Source organism: Watersipora subatra, chromosome 3 (genome assembly GCF_963576615.1).
Source record: "Watersipora subatra chromosome 3, tzWatSuba1.1, whole genome shotgun sequence".
In the NCBI taxonomy this organism is placed as follows: Eukaryota; Metazoa; Bryozoa; class Gymnolaemata; order Cheilostomatida; family Watersiporidae; genus Watersipora; species Watersipora subatra.
In genome coordinates, this window is record NC_088710.1 from 69631576 (window position 1) to 69644886 (window position 13311).

Here is a 13311-nt window from a genome sequence, read left to right on the forward strand (position 1 = left end):
ATCAGAGTTTAGCATTGCTGATACACGTGTGCGTTCGATGTCAATTGTAATACCATGAAATTGTCGTAGTATGCTGGCTGCATTTATTTACAGAGTATCAATAAGGGTTCCCAGGATTCCAGCGACAGTCCATTTCCTTTTCCGTTTAGCGACTTGATGATTTGGGCTGTGCTGCTGAAAAGACAGAAAATGGCCAAGTTCATGTGGCGAAGAGAAGAAGAGGCACTAGTCAAGGTAGATAAAGGATTACGTTCAGCTGGCAGTAATGTTATTCTTAACCGCTATTATATTAAGTAACTGCAACATTTCTTGTGGACACAGAACTTGCCAAGGGTACATGTGACAGTGTAATGGGAGTTCGCTGTAGTTGGAGAAGCTTTACTGTAGCTGTGAAATATGTTCATAATTAATATTTGCAGGCGATAGTGGCGTGTAAGCTATACAAGTCTCTGGCCAGAGAGGCAATAGACGAGCCGCTAGTCGATAATGAGGTGTCCATAGAGCTGACAGAGTATGGCAGGTGAGCATTATTTTGTGTACCTTTATTATAATACCTTGTAACCGGTAGCATTGTCTCGTGCTCTCTCGTTATTATCATCTGGAAGCAAGGGGGGTGGTTTCAATTTAAGAGATAAGCTTTATGGTTAGGTTGATGAGTTGCCAATGTTTCTACTTCAAGATTGCATCCATTCTGGGTGTGCTTTTACCACACTGTAGTCTCGCTAGCAACTCAAAAGTATTACTTGAGACGCTACATAGAATTATAACATGCGCATGTCGCAGTTCATATTCCTGAGGACGGCACATGTTTGACTATTGGAGCTGTGAGAGGCCATTTGATACTCAGTATTTATTTTTCCATTAAATTTCAATTAGTTCCATGTTTTTGTAAAGGTTGCAAAAGAGTGAACTAATGTATGGTAAGCAATCTTCAATGATCTTAGCATTTCGGCCTTTGTGCCAATTGTTAATGCCAGTCATGGAATTCTTTTCTGAACGTAAGATATGCACCAGTTCGTGTAACCACAAGAGTATCTATGCAGGGAGTTCCAGAAACTTGCTTTGGACATCCTCGACCACAGCTACAAAGAAGATGATGACCTGGCTTACCAGCTGCTCACATACGAGCTGAAGTCCTTCTCTAACCAGACTTGTATAAGTCTCGCTCATAGCGCGACCATGAGGGACTTCATAGCTCATCCTTGTTGCCAGACACTCATCTCTGACATGTGGATGGGTGGCCTAAGGATGAACAAAAGCTCTACATACAAGGTTTGCCGTTAGTGGAGTACATTAGCAAAGTTTTAGCAAACGACTTTTAGGCTGTTAGGAACATTTGCATGAAAGTCCCACAAGTCGGAGTAGTTGGGATTAAGAGACTCTGCAAATGTTAAATTTTCAGGTCTGCATAATGCCATTGGAAACGCTATCTAAACCTGGGCCTTTAATCGAGGTCTTCTGAAGATCTATTATAAAACTGCAGTTGTTTCTGATTTAATAGATTTTCAACTACCCAGTTATTGATTATTTAAACTAGTTTTATATTATTTAACTACCCTCGCAATTTAAAAGTTGCCAGCATGCAGAAACAGCCTTTATGTTAAAAACAACTCAACACGAAATTAATTTTCGCTGCAACCTTAAAGCATATAGTAAATAAAGGATGCTTGTGTTTATACAATATACTAAGTTTGACCTTTCACCCTGTATACCTCACTGGTTTATGAATCTTTACAGTCAAGCTCCGACTTATTACCATCTCGAATCATATGAATGGTTGACGCGCAATGTAAAAATTTTAGCAAATGTTTTTAATTTTTAACATTTGACACCTGAAATTTTATAAAAAAAATTTGAAGTTTTGTAAGTAAAAGTTAAAAAAATTCGTAGAAATTAAGCATGAAATATATAAATTTATTTAATTCAAATGTTGTTTAGTGTAGTTAAAGTAACTCGCGTCGCCTATTTCTACCACTCGCTCTACGGCCAGACCTACACACTTCTGCTCACATGTCTCTGAGATACCTTTTTACCTTTAAAAAGAATTACCTTCTTACCTAAAAAGAAAACCTTTTTACAGATTATTACATTATCAATTCCATTTTTATAAATAATTTCGGTTTCAACATTTAGCTTTTGGCAGTTTTATATAATACATTCCTTTTATGCAACCGCCTTATGGGTTTATCATAGCTTTAGGGCTGTAAAACGAATTATACCGAATACGATGTATTCTTTTAAGAATATTCGCTTCAACATATAAGTCATCAGCATTGCACACACTTCTCTTAGAGACAACTTGTGCTGGTTTCCTTACACGTAATTCTGCCTTTTCCAGATACTACTTGGTATATTAGTGCCCTTCACTATCATCCGCCTTGACTTCAAGAGCAAGGAAGAGCTGCAACTGCTCCCACAGACCGAAGAGGAGCATATTGACGAACTTGAGGATGACGAAAGTAGCGAAGACAGCAACAGTGAGACAGATCTTAAGAATATCGATAACAACAGCATCATAGATGTATGACTCCCTTTCTATAAATTTCCAAATGCTGCTCCAGTTTATCTACTGTGTCCAAGTATTTGACAAGCAGTCCAAAAATATATGCTTTATTTAAGTTATCACTCTTGTTTCAAAAATGTGAGATTTGCCTCCTGTTTTACGCTTGCACATGTGTGTATGTAGCTATGGCAGTACCTTTCAGAGTTGCAGTAACAGGCAGTCAAGAGGATATTTTTAGTCTATTCTACTATGAGCAACCTTTTTTACATTATGGTTTTATTCTCGCATATGGGCGTCTTTGTAGTTTCCTCCTGTGCAAATTGTTCTACACTGCAACTCATTGTTACGCTGTGCTATCAGCATGTTGTTTGCTGTTTTATACGATGAGGGGTGTCAAGGTTTTCTAGAGTAGGCTATGCTGTATGATTGCATGTTTACTCATATAAATGTACATCATTGACACGGCACGTGCCTGCCTGCACAGCCTAATAGCAATGCACTGCTCACGTGTCTATATTATATTTCTTACGACTCGTATCTACTATCCTGGATGCATGCTATGCTATTCTGTAGAGTGAGGTTCATAGTAAACTATCGGCACATCGCTCTAGTGCCTTTCTAGATAGCATACGCAAGAATAGCGTATTCAATAGGCTATCTGGCACGGCCCAATATAACACTAAGAACAGAATGAGGACTCCGTCATCTCGTTCCGTAAGACTCGGTGCACCTCTGTGCTGTATGTTTTGCTGTTGCACAGGCTTTCAGTATGCACTGGCAGCTAGTTGGTCGCTAGTCGACATCGGGCTTCAGCTCTGCTTGAGTGTCACTAAGTTATCTGTTGGCTCATCCTCTCAGCCGCAATGGATCAGTGTGACACACTCTTCATTATTGTGTGTGTTGATGTTGCTTTCTTTTGGGATTGTTACAAAACTTACTGCATGTGAGAGTTATCTGTTCTCATGTTCACAAATGGTCTTGCAGCATCGGGGCTCCTACGGGTATGCAAGGCATTGAAAGGCTTCATTGACACTTTTACTGCTTTAGAAGTTTTTAAATTCTGATAATTACATTAGGCTGACCTTTCTGTTATTGTTATACTATTCCTTTGCTTCACAATATCTTATCGCATGGTATTGTGTTACGCATCTACAAATTTATTGTGTGGTAAAGTACTTTCATAGCTTTAGCCTTTTTTCTCCATCATTAATCCCATTTTTTTATAAATTGATTGCATGCTGGCAAAAATTGTTTTTCATTAGATATAACAAATAAATGGCTCTCTTGCAGAACTACGCAGACCATGCCGATGAGGTGAATAAAATGATTACTTGGGCGCCAGTAGATGAATCAGAGCCTCGCAATGAGGTGAGTATACGCTATCTACTTGGGAAAATAATTTTAGCATAAGCAATAATCATACAATTATAGAAAGGTTAACTGATAGCTCACAAAATTGATGCATGATCACTAGCTAAAGCTATCATCAATTGGAGTTTCACTAATATTCGTGTGTAATATTGACAAATACTGGGTTTTATCAACATTTTTAAGTCGCAAAAGTTGATGGAAAGATCCAGATATTTGTAAAATGTTGACCAGAAACAGTCGCGACACTATGCAAATTTTACTAACATCACTCGGTTTTTGAGCTGGCTGATTTAAAAATCATCAGTTCAAATTCCTCATTCATGAAAGCAGATCAAAGGTGGATAGGTGTATAAAAGATGATTTGGGTTGAGATATTTTTAAAGGATAAATTTCTAGATTTCTCAATTGTGTAAAAAAAGAATTTAGTGCTAACAAACTCCACAAGATGAGACGCTCAAGCCGATTGGCGTAATTGTGTAGTTAACACTCGACAACTAATGTGGAACATATAAATATGATACAAGCTTAACATAGGTATTTGTGCAAACTGCTTCGGCCTTGGTTTGGCCTTGCTCTACATGAGCAGAAGATTGATATCGCAAGGCTGTAAATTATTCACCAGACTTCTAACTATTGACTAATAGCTTATAGCAGTGATTGATCAGTATGGATCAGTATTACTTAAACTAATCTTATTTTTACTGATTATTTTTATTACTTTATTAATAAGCTTTGTCAAGACTTGTTTGGTGCATAATAAGGAATAAGCCAAATTTGTCTGATATTCACGTATTGGCTAGTTCGCAGCATCGGTGTCAGTAATTCACATGTTTATGTTTTGCCAAAAAAACATTACCTCGTTACGTCATAGGCAAGATTTGTTTTTAACTCCAAAACAATTTTTTGTTCCAACTTGTTCATTGCTAAAAATGATCTTCCATAACTTTGAGGAAGGTCTTCTAGCTAAGGCTCGTTTTCTATTTCATAAGTTTAAAGGCACCTGCAGGGGTATAAAGAGCCTACTTGGAAGCATGACATATTTGTCACCATTGCATGTCGGTTGGTAAGCTCCTAGCTATATCATAAATGAAAATTTTGTCTCTCAGGTAGGAGAGTTGGATAAACCTGAGGAGCTTCCTGATAGTAGTTTTTTCAACAGCTCGACCTTGCAGAAGCTAAAAGAGTTGCGCAGGCGTCATCAGGAGCTGAAGCTAGGCAAAAAGGTGTCGGAGTTCTACAAAGCTCCGGTTACCAAGTTCTGGATGCATACCGTATGTTACCCGCTTGTCTTATTATCACCTTTCTCTCATTCCTCTTGATGAAACAACTATCCATGAATCAATCTAGTGTGTATTTATGAGAATATTGCAGAGCTATGCAATGTTTGCAGAGAATTTGTATTATATATAATAGAATATGATATAATATATATAATAGAATATGATATAATATATATAATAGAATATGATATAATATATGATAGAATATGATATAATATATATAATAGAATATGATATAATATATATAATAGAATATGATATAATATATATAATAGAATATGATATAATATATATAATAGAATATGATATAATATATATAATAGAATATGATATAATTTATATAATAGAATATGATACAATATATAGAATAGAATATGATATAATATATATAATACAATATGATATAATATATATAATAGAATATGATATAATATATATAATAGAACATGATATAATATATAGAATAGAATATGATATAATATATATAATACATGTAGAACATGATATAATATATAGAATAGAATATGATATAATATATATAATATATAGAATAGAATATGATATATAATATATATAATAGAATATGATATAATATATATAATAGAACATGATATAATATATATAATAGATTATGATATAATATATATAATAGAATATGATATAATATATATAATAGAATATGATATAATATATATAATAGAATATGATATAATATATATAATAGAACAGTTATTGCATTAGTCTGTTTCGTTTGTTTCGTTTCATTGCATTTATTCTGTTCAGCAGCCAAACACGTCCTGAGTCTAAGGTGTGTAGGCTACAATACTTGGCTCAATGTTCTACTGCGTTCACTGCTAGGGCTCATGTCTTCATTGTCCAGAAGGTTCTCATTCTTACTGGCCTCTTGCTTTTGCAGATGGCTTACTTAATATTTCTTGGCCTCTACAACTACATGCTTATGATGAAAATAGAGCGACCATGGCCGAGTTGGCAAGAAATCTATGTCTTAGTCTATGTGTTTTTTCATGGAATTGAGATGATTCGAGAGGTATCTAGTCATTTTTTATTTCATGCTTTATAATACATGTACTTTTGGTTACCTCTATGCTTAATAATATATGTACTTTTGGTTACCTCTATGCTTTTTAATATATGTACTTGTAGTCACCTATGTTTTATAATGCATGTACAAATCTGCTAAAAAGATATCATCTTGTAGATCTTCGTATCTGAACCGAGTAAGTTCTCACACAAGGTAGCCGTCTTCTTCAGTGATGCCTGGAATATCATGGACATGTTTTCGCTGCCTACATTCTGGGTAACTTACATGTCTACAGTATTCCTTTATTAAACTGTTGCATGCAAGCATAAGTTGAAAGTTAACAAAGCTAGCAGTCATTACTACTGTTGATGGAGTTCACCTGAGTCAGAGTAGAAGAGTAGATGTTTTATGCCAGATATTTAACTAAGAGAGGCGAGTAATAGTTCAATAAGTTTGAGTGATTGTTACTATAATATTACTACAACAATTCCTACTTTATGGCTCATCTTTCGCTATTTCAGTACTTCATGGTTAAACAATGTTTGTTAAGAAATAATTAAAAATACATTAACAATTTTTTAAAGCGCATATATATATATAAAACTAATTTACGAACATATGACTTCTCACAACGAACCCAGTTAATCACATGTATGAATATTCAGGCCAGATGAAGCCAAACTATGCCCATACTATGTAAGCGTATTCTCTGACTTAAAATACCGGGACTCGGCTTGAAATATAAACTAAAAGTCAATTAAGATAACTTCAATTTACTTACTTATTATATAGAAAATAAGTACAATATTTTTAATGTTCTGATGTTAAAATTTGGTTCATACATATACATTAAAATTTAGTTTCTATTTTGCAAATTTTCACTTATTGCTGGTGGCGCTGGCCCTCATTAGCCGCGAAAGGTGAGAGGTCACCGTAGTTCTCTGTCTAATCTTTAAATAATCAGTAATCAAACCATCAAAAGTTGGCAGTCTAAATCCAACATGAGAGAGAATTTAAAGGCAAATAAACCGTCATTTGTAGCCTTAGGCTGTCTTTATTTGAGTGAAACTATTAAAGTCTAACTTTAACCTATTGGTGACACAATATCGATTTCTTTTGTGGAAGTGTTTCTGTCACCCTCTTACTTGCAGGCTGCTGTAGTTCTGAGTTTCCAAGAGGATAAAGAATGGTTCCTAACAGGACGTGTTCTCTATAGCGTCAACATCATCTTCTGGTATATTAGGATACTGGAGCTATTTGCCGTCAGCAAAAACCTTGGACCTTACGTAGTTATTATAGGAAAACTGGTAAGCCGTTTTATCTCAACTATGGCTTGTTCGCTTGCTAGTAATTTCAACTTGGGCTCCCTGATTTACCTTTATTAGCTCAATTCTAGGTTCTACAGATTTTTCATTGTGCGCGAGTTATGCCCAGTTTATAGTTCTGCAACAAAACCTAGGTCAATACATTGGATTCGTGTGGGCGGTCGCAGCTCATCAAATTTTTTTTAGCCATTCTGCTCAATCCAACCAACAATAACGCAAGCTGTATTCCGCGCAAGCGTGAAATTGATTACTTTTCATAAAGAATTGGCCAATAGCCTAGATCTAGCTTTATCCAATAGAGAGGGGACAAAAAATAACTACTCAATCATATCGATCTTCTCTCCGATCTTCTCACGATAAAACCTTTAACGAATCCATGGTTTTGGCACAAATGAATTTTGTTACAAGGTTCCATCCTAGGTGTCATAGGTTTCTTTGAGATGGTGTTCACGTGAACTAACCTGTAAACAAGGTTCCATCCAAGGTGTCATAGGTTTCTTTGAGATGGTGTTCACGTGAACTAACCTGTAAATACAAGGTTCCATCCAAGGTGTCATAGGTTTCTTTGAGATGGTGTTCACGTGAACTAACCTGTAAAATAGAAACTTTAACAAACATGCTGACTTCCATAGCTTTTTGCTGTATTAATTCTGTAAATGATTTTTAGATTGTGGACATGCTCAACTTCATTGTTATTCTCTTGATCGTGCTCATGAGTTTTGGCGTCGCTCGGCAGTCGCTCAGAAATCCCTATCCCGAGGGTAATTGGCAGTCGGCTCGTGATATCTTCCTCGAGCCATACTTCATGCTGTATGGAGAAGTCTATGCCGGAGACATCGATCGTAAGTTTCCATTTTTCACGCTTGATCTCAATGAAGCTTTACATGGTCACTTTCTGGGCAGTTATATTCTTTAGAGAGATATTTTAAGGTTTGCTACCAATGGGTACAATTTTGTAGCGCCCTGTGGCAATGGCACGGGTTTAGAATGTCTCCCCGGCCGATGGATTACACCCCTTATCATGTCAGCATACCTGCTAGTGGCCAATATCCTATTGCTCAACCTACTTATAGCTGTCTTCAAGTAAGTCACAAGATTCATTAACTATTTTTGTTATCATTAAACTTTCTTTTTTAGCTTTTGCTGTCTTCCTGCACATGTGGCAGCTTCCTGTGCATGTGGCAGCTTCCTGTGCATGTGGCAGCTTCCTGTGCATGTGGCAGCTTCCTGTGCATGTGGCAGCTTCCTGTGCATGTGGCAGCTTCCTGTGCATGTGGCAGCTTCCTGCACATGTGGGAGCTTCCTGCACATGTGGCAGCTTCCTGTGCATGTGGCAGCTTCCTGTGCATGTGGCAGCTTCCTGCACATGTGGCAGCTTCCTGCACATGTGGCAGTTTCCTGTGCATGTGGCAGCTTCCTGTGCATGTGGCAGCTTCCTGTGCATGTGGCAGCTTCCTGTGCATGTGGCAGCTTCCTGTGCACATGGCAGCTTCCTGTGCATGTGGCAGCTCTTTTGTTCTTAGCAAACTCATTTTTCCTTTTAGTTTTTGCTCTTTCCTACTCTAATCATTTGTTTTTTTGTCTGTTCACATATCTTCTCAGTCTGTTATCTGATCTTTTGCCACTTATTCAAAACCTGTTTAGTTGTTATTGGTTGTTTCATTATTCATTATTTATTATTCAGTTATTCATTACTTCAACCATTTCACTACCCATTCAAGCATTGTTTATCAATCCAATGTTTCTTCACTTGTCTCACCTCAGCAGCTTTTACCTGTTATTTGGCTGTTTTTACTTCCTACTTTAATTTTGTCTGATTGATTTTTATACGACTAGTATGTATTATCTATGGTTTGTCATTACATATATCTATGGTTTGTCATTACATATATATTTGGTTTGTCATTACATATATATTTGGTTTGTTATTACATATATTATCTTTGGTTTGTCGTTACATGTGTTTCACATTCTAATTATGTTTGCTGACTTAGTGAAAGACTACGAATAAGCTGCATAACTCTCTGTTTATTCTTGATAGCAACACATACCAGCGCATTAGCCAAAACTCAAGGGAGATCTGGATGTTCCAAAGATATTCGTTGACTCTCGAGTATGAAATAAAACCTCTTTTTCCGGCACCACTCATCATCTTTAGTTTTATCTACCTCATTTGCAAATGGATTCGGCGTCGCTGTAAGCATAGCCGCAAGATTCAAGATTATGGGCTCAGTGAGTTTGACACACATAGTCACTTTAACACAGACATGTTAATTCGCTCCTTCATCTTCCTGCTTGACTATAGTGCATAGCATATCTTAATAATCCAATCTTCCTACTTGACTATAGTGCATAGCATATCTTAATGATCCAATCTTCCTGCTTGACTATAGTGCATAACATATCTTAATAATCCAATCTTCCTGCTTGACTATAGTGCATAGCATATCTTAATAATCCAATCACTTACCGTAAGTTTTCCTTTGTCATTGTTTTCCTATTATAACTTTATTGTCATCTTCTCTCTGTATATTCAGCTACAGCATAGTGACTAACTAACTGTACACTCTGTATACTCAGCTACAGCATAGTGACTAACTAACTGTACACTCTGTATACTCAGCTACAGCATAGTGACTAACTAACTGTACACCTCTGTATACTCAGCTACAGCATAGTGACTAACTAACTGTACACTCTGTATACTCAGCTACAGCATAGTGACTAACTAACTGTACACTCTGTATACTCAGCTACAGCATAGTGACTAACTAACTGTACACTCTGTATACTCAGCTACAGCATAGTGACTAACTAACTGTACACTCTGTATACTCAGCTACAGCATAGTGACTAACTAACTGTACACTCTGTATACTCAGCTACAGCATAGTGACTAACTAACTGTACATACACTGTATTTCAGCCTTGCATAATCCATCTTTTGGATCGAGTTGGAACAGTTTTATGGTTGTGGTAACGAGAAGCATTTTAAATGAGCCCCTGAGTGTTATTATATTCTCTGCATTTCAGAGTTGTTCCTCACTGATGACGAGGTGAGAAGGCTGCATGACTTTGAGGAGGACTGTGTGGATGACTACTTCAATACACTTGAACTACAGTTTGAGTCGTCTACCGATGAGCGCATCAAGTCAACCAATCAAAGGTGGGTCTGACTCAGTCCTACATTCCTGGAGGTTTTAATGTTTGGCCACTGCCACTTGGCTAATTTTATGCCGACTTTGTTGTCTTTTTCAGGCTCACCCTGCTGACTACCTCTTCCGTTGACTTTTTACTCACTTTGCCAGCTGTGTGCCCACAACACTAACTCCATACCCACTCTATTGATTCTGTACTCACCTAGCTGACTACTTAACCTGTAACTGCCGATTGCTGTGCTTCAGTCATTGACTATGAACCCATCTCACTGACGACCTAGCTCATAGACTCTGTACCCACTCTCTTGACTCATCATGAGCAGGTGCTTCACGATAAGTCATAAGCTTGACACATCATGTACATAGTGATCCATCCCGCTCACTCTGTATGCACCCTGTTCACCAGGTACTCCATATGCTGACTATCCATCCTACTTACTCTGTAGTTACTCTGTACTTATGCTGTACATACTCTGCTGACTCTACACTCTACCCTGCTCACTTTCTGTCTTCCCTGCTGACTGTTCTTAAACTTTGGATTTCAGGACTACTCAACAAACTCTGTCTGGTTAAGTATATGCGTGGTAAGAAAACTCCAAGTTATGGAGTTTTCAACAGCTCTGTAGATCGAATATAAGCGACAATGGAAAACAAAGAATTTTCAAAATTCATTGCAAAGTTGACAACTACTAACAAATGGTGCATTTGAAAAACTTCACTCTTGTTTTACAATCTGAGCATTTACTCAGTTCCATATACAGTCAAACATGGATAACTCGAACTTCACGGGACCGAGCAAAAGTGTTCGAATTATCAGAGCGTTCAAGTTATCAGAGCACTGTCACAAGTCCATGTATTTACTTATTTATTAGTAGATACATGTACATATACAAACTATAATATAAATCAAAAGCACAAATGGCTTGTTTCAAATTAAATGCTTCTAATGTAAAGTTTAAAACGTTTTTATCAAAAAGTATAGAGATTTTTCTATCACTTGAGATTGGTTTGTTGTTTGAGGTGTTATTGCCAGGACGCTTTTTAGATTGACATTGGCAAAACTTGATCGTTGTTGAAATGCTCAAAAGAAGAGACATCTTTTTCTTTTGAGCGTTTTACCCACGATCAATTTTGCCGATTTTTCTTGAAGTTTATGCAAAGATTACCTTACTTTACCTGGGATTCGTTAAGAGCAACACTCCGAGGCAGTTCAATTAGAAGTTTTACGAGGTTTAACGGTACATTGTATATCACTCACGCTTTTTGAATGGATACTTATTGAATGTACACACGTATTCTGTGTGTAGGTCAAACGATGAATAGTTTTTTTAGCTAAGACAACGTATACGTTTAATTACAACAATTTTTTAAGAAGTTTTAAACATTCAACATTCCGACGTTGATTCAACACGGAATCAACGTCGGAAAACTATTCATCACGGGCTAGCCGGGTCACGCACTCAAGAACTTTCGCCACGCACATACAAAACAAAAACAACATGCTGTTTTTGTTTTGTATGTGCGTGGCGAAAATTCTTGCGCGCGTGACCCGGCTAGCCCGTGCTATTCATCGTATAGCAGTATAAATCAAATTTCACCAAACCTTTAGAAAAGTCGTTGACAAAATATTTTGCCGATGGTGGTAATAACGACGCTTATGAATTACGAAAAAATGAGGTTTACCTCTATGGCTTTGAATAAAGTGATTTTCTAAAGCGATAACAACCGTTTCGGTAGCCGTTGGGCAAAAAAACAGTTCGAATTAACAGTGTTGAGTTCGAGTTATCTATAGCAATTTATCATTACGTGGGAACGGGCCAAAGAAACCGTTCGAATTAAGCATGTGTTCGAGCTATCCGTGGGCGAGTTATCCATGTTTGACTGTATATGCTTGGGTGCACTAGTAAGGACAGAATTAGCTGCCGACTTAAAACTTACATGTTGATCTATTTCATTCGCTGCTTGATACATTGCAGAACTTGTGAAAAGTATGTCGCATGATCATTACTCATTTTATTTTGCTGCTCGCTCATGTTGTTACCTATCAGGTGGTATGATTGACTGGTGGATAACTGTTGTCATCTTTTGCTTGGTTAACTTATTTTATGGATAACAAATACAGTGGTTATTTTATGTAATCTCCTAGTGAGTGATTATCAGGGGCCACTGGTAGTCACATTGCATAATATCATGGAGCAGCTGATTATGGCAGATACAAGCTGTATCAGCCAATTAAATAGAGTATAGTTTATCTTCTATTCACTTCTGTGTGTTGTCTCTATAGCTGCTAACTGTAAAACTCAACTCTTTCCAGTAGTAAGGACTACTTAAGGATGCTACATAGCATTCAACAACCTATACCAAAACCCAAACATTGACAAGTTAGCAAAATAAGAACTTTCTCTATTTTTATATTTTGTACAGCTTTTAGTCACTCATCTATTTTTATTTTATTTAATTTTTGTGATAATATTACTCTACTGCCCTTTGCCTCCCGTGTCTTGCTTTGGAATGCTTAATGCTTTTGAATAAAATATGGCTAAAAGCTTTGCTCACAAAAATATTTAAAAATCTGGCTTTCAGGTAACTTGGACTTCTCAAAAATTGTAACAAATTTTTCTGTTGATCTCTA

At 36.8% G+C, this 13311-nt stretch overlaps 1 protein-coding gene across 5 annotated transcripts in view; it reads left to right on the forward strand.

Moving 5' to 3' along the window:
* LOC137390840 (transient receptor potential cation channel subfamily M member 3-like) overlaps positions 1-13311 on the forward strand; it is a 41137-nt gene that overhangs the window by 18707 nt on the left and 9119 nt on the right. For all 5 annotated transcript variants that reach the window (XM_068077156.1, XM_068077158.1, XM_068077159.1 and 2 more), the window contains exons 14-26: positions 94-234; positions 420-520; positions 1044-1272; positions 2339-2521; positions 3794-3871; positions 4981-5145; positions 6071-6202; positions 6374-6472; positions 7348-7503; positions 8189-8363; positions 8481-8604; positions 9563-9753; positions 10555-10687. In XM_068077156.1, coding sequence (XP_067933257.1) covers positions 94-234; positions 420-520; positions 1044-1272; positions 2339-2521; positions 3794-3871; positions 4981-5145; positions 6071-6202; positions 6374-6472; positions 7348-7503; positions 8189-8363; positions 8481-8604; positions 9563-9753; positions 10555-10687 — 1907 coding nt within the window. The remainder of the gene's footprint in view (positions 1-93; positions 235-419; positions 521-1043; positions 1273-2338; positions 2522-3793; positions 3872-4980; positions 5146-6070; positions 6203-6373; positions 6473-7347; positions 7504-8188; positions 8364-8480; positions 8605-9562; positions 9754-10554; positions 10688-13311) is intronic.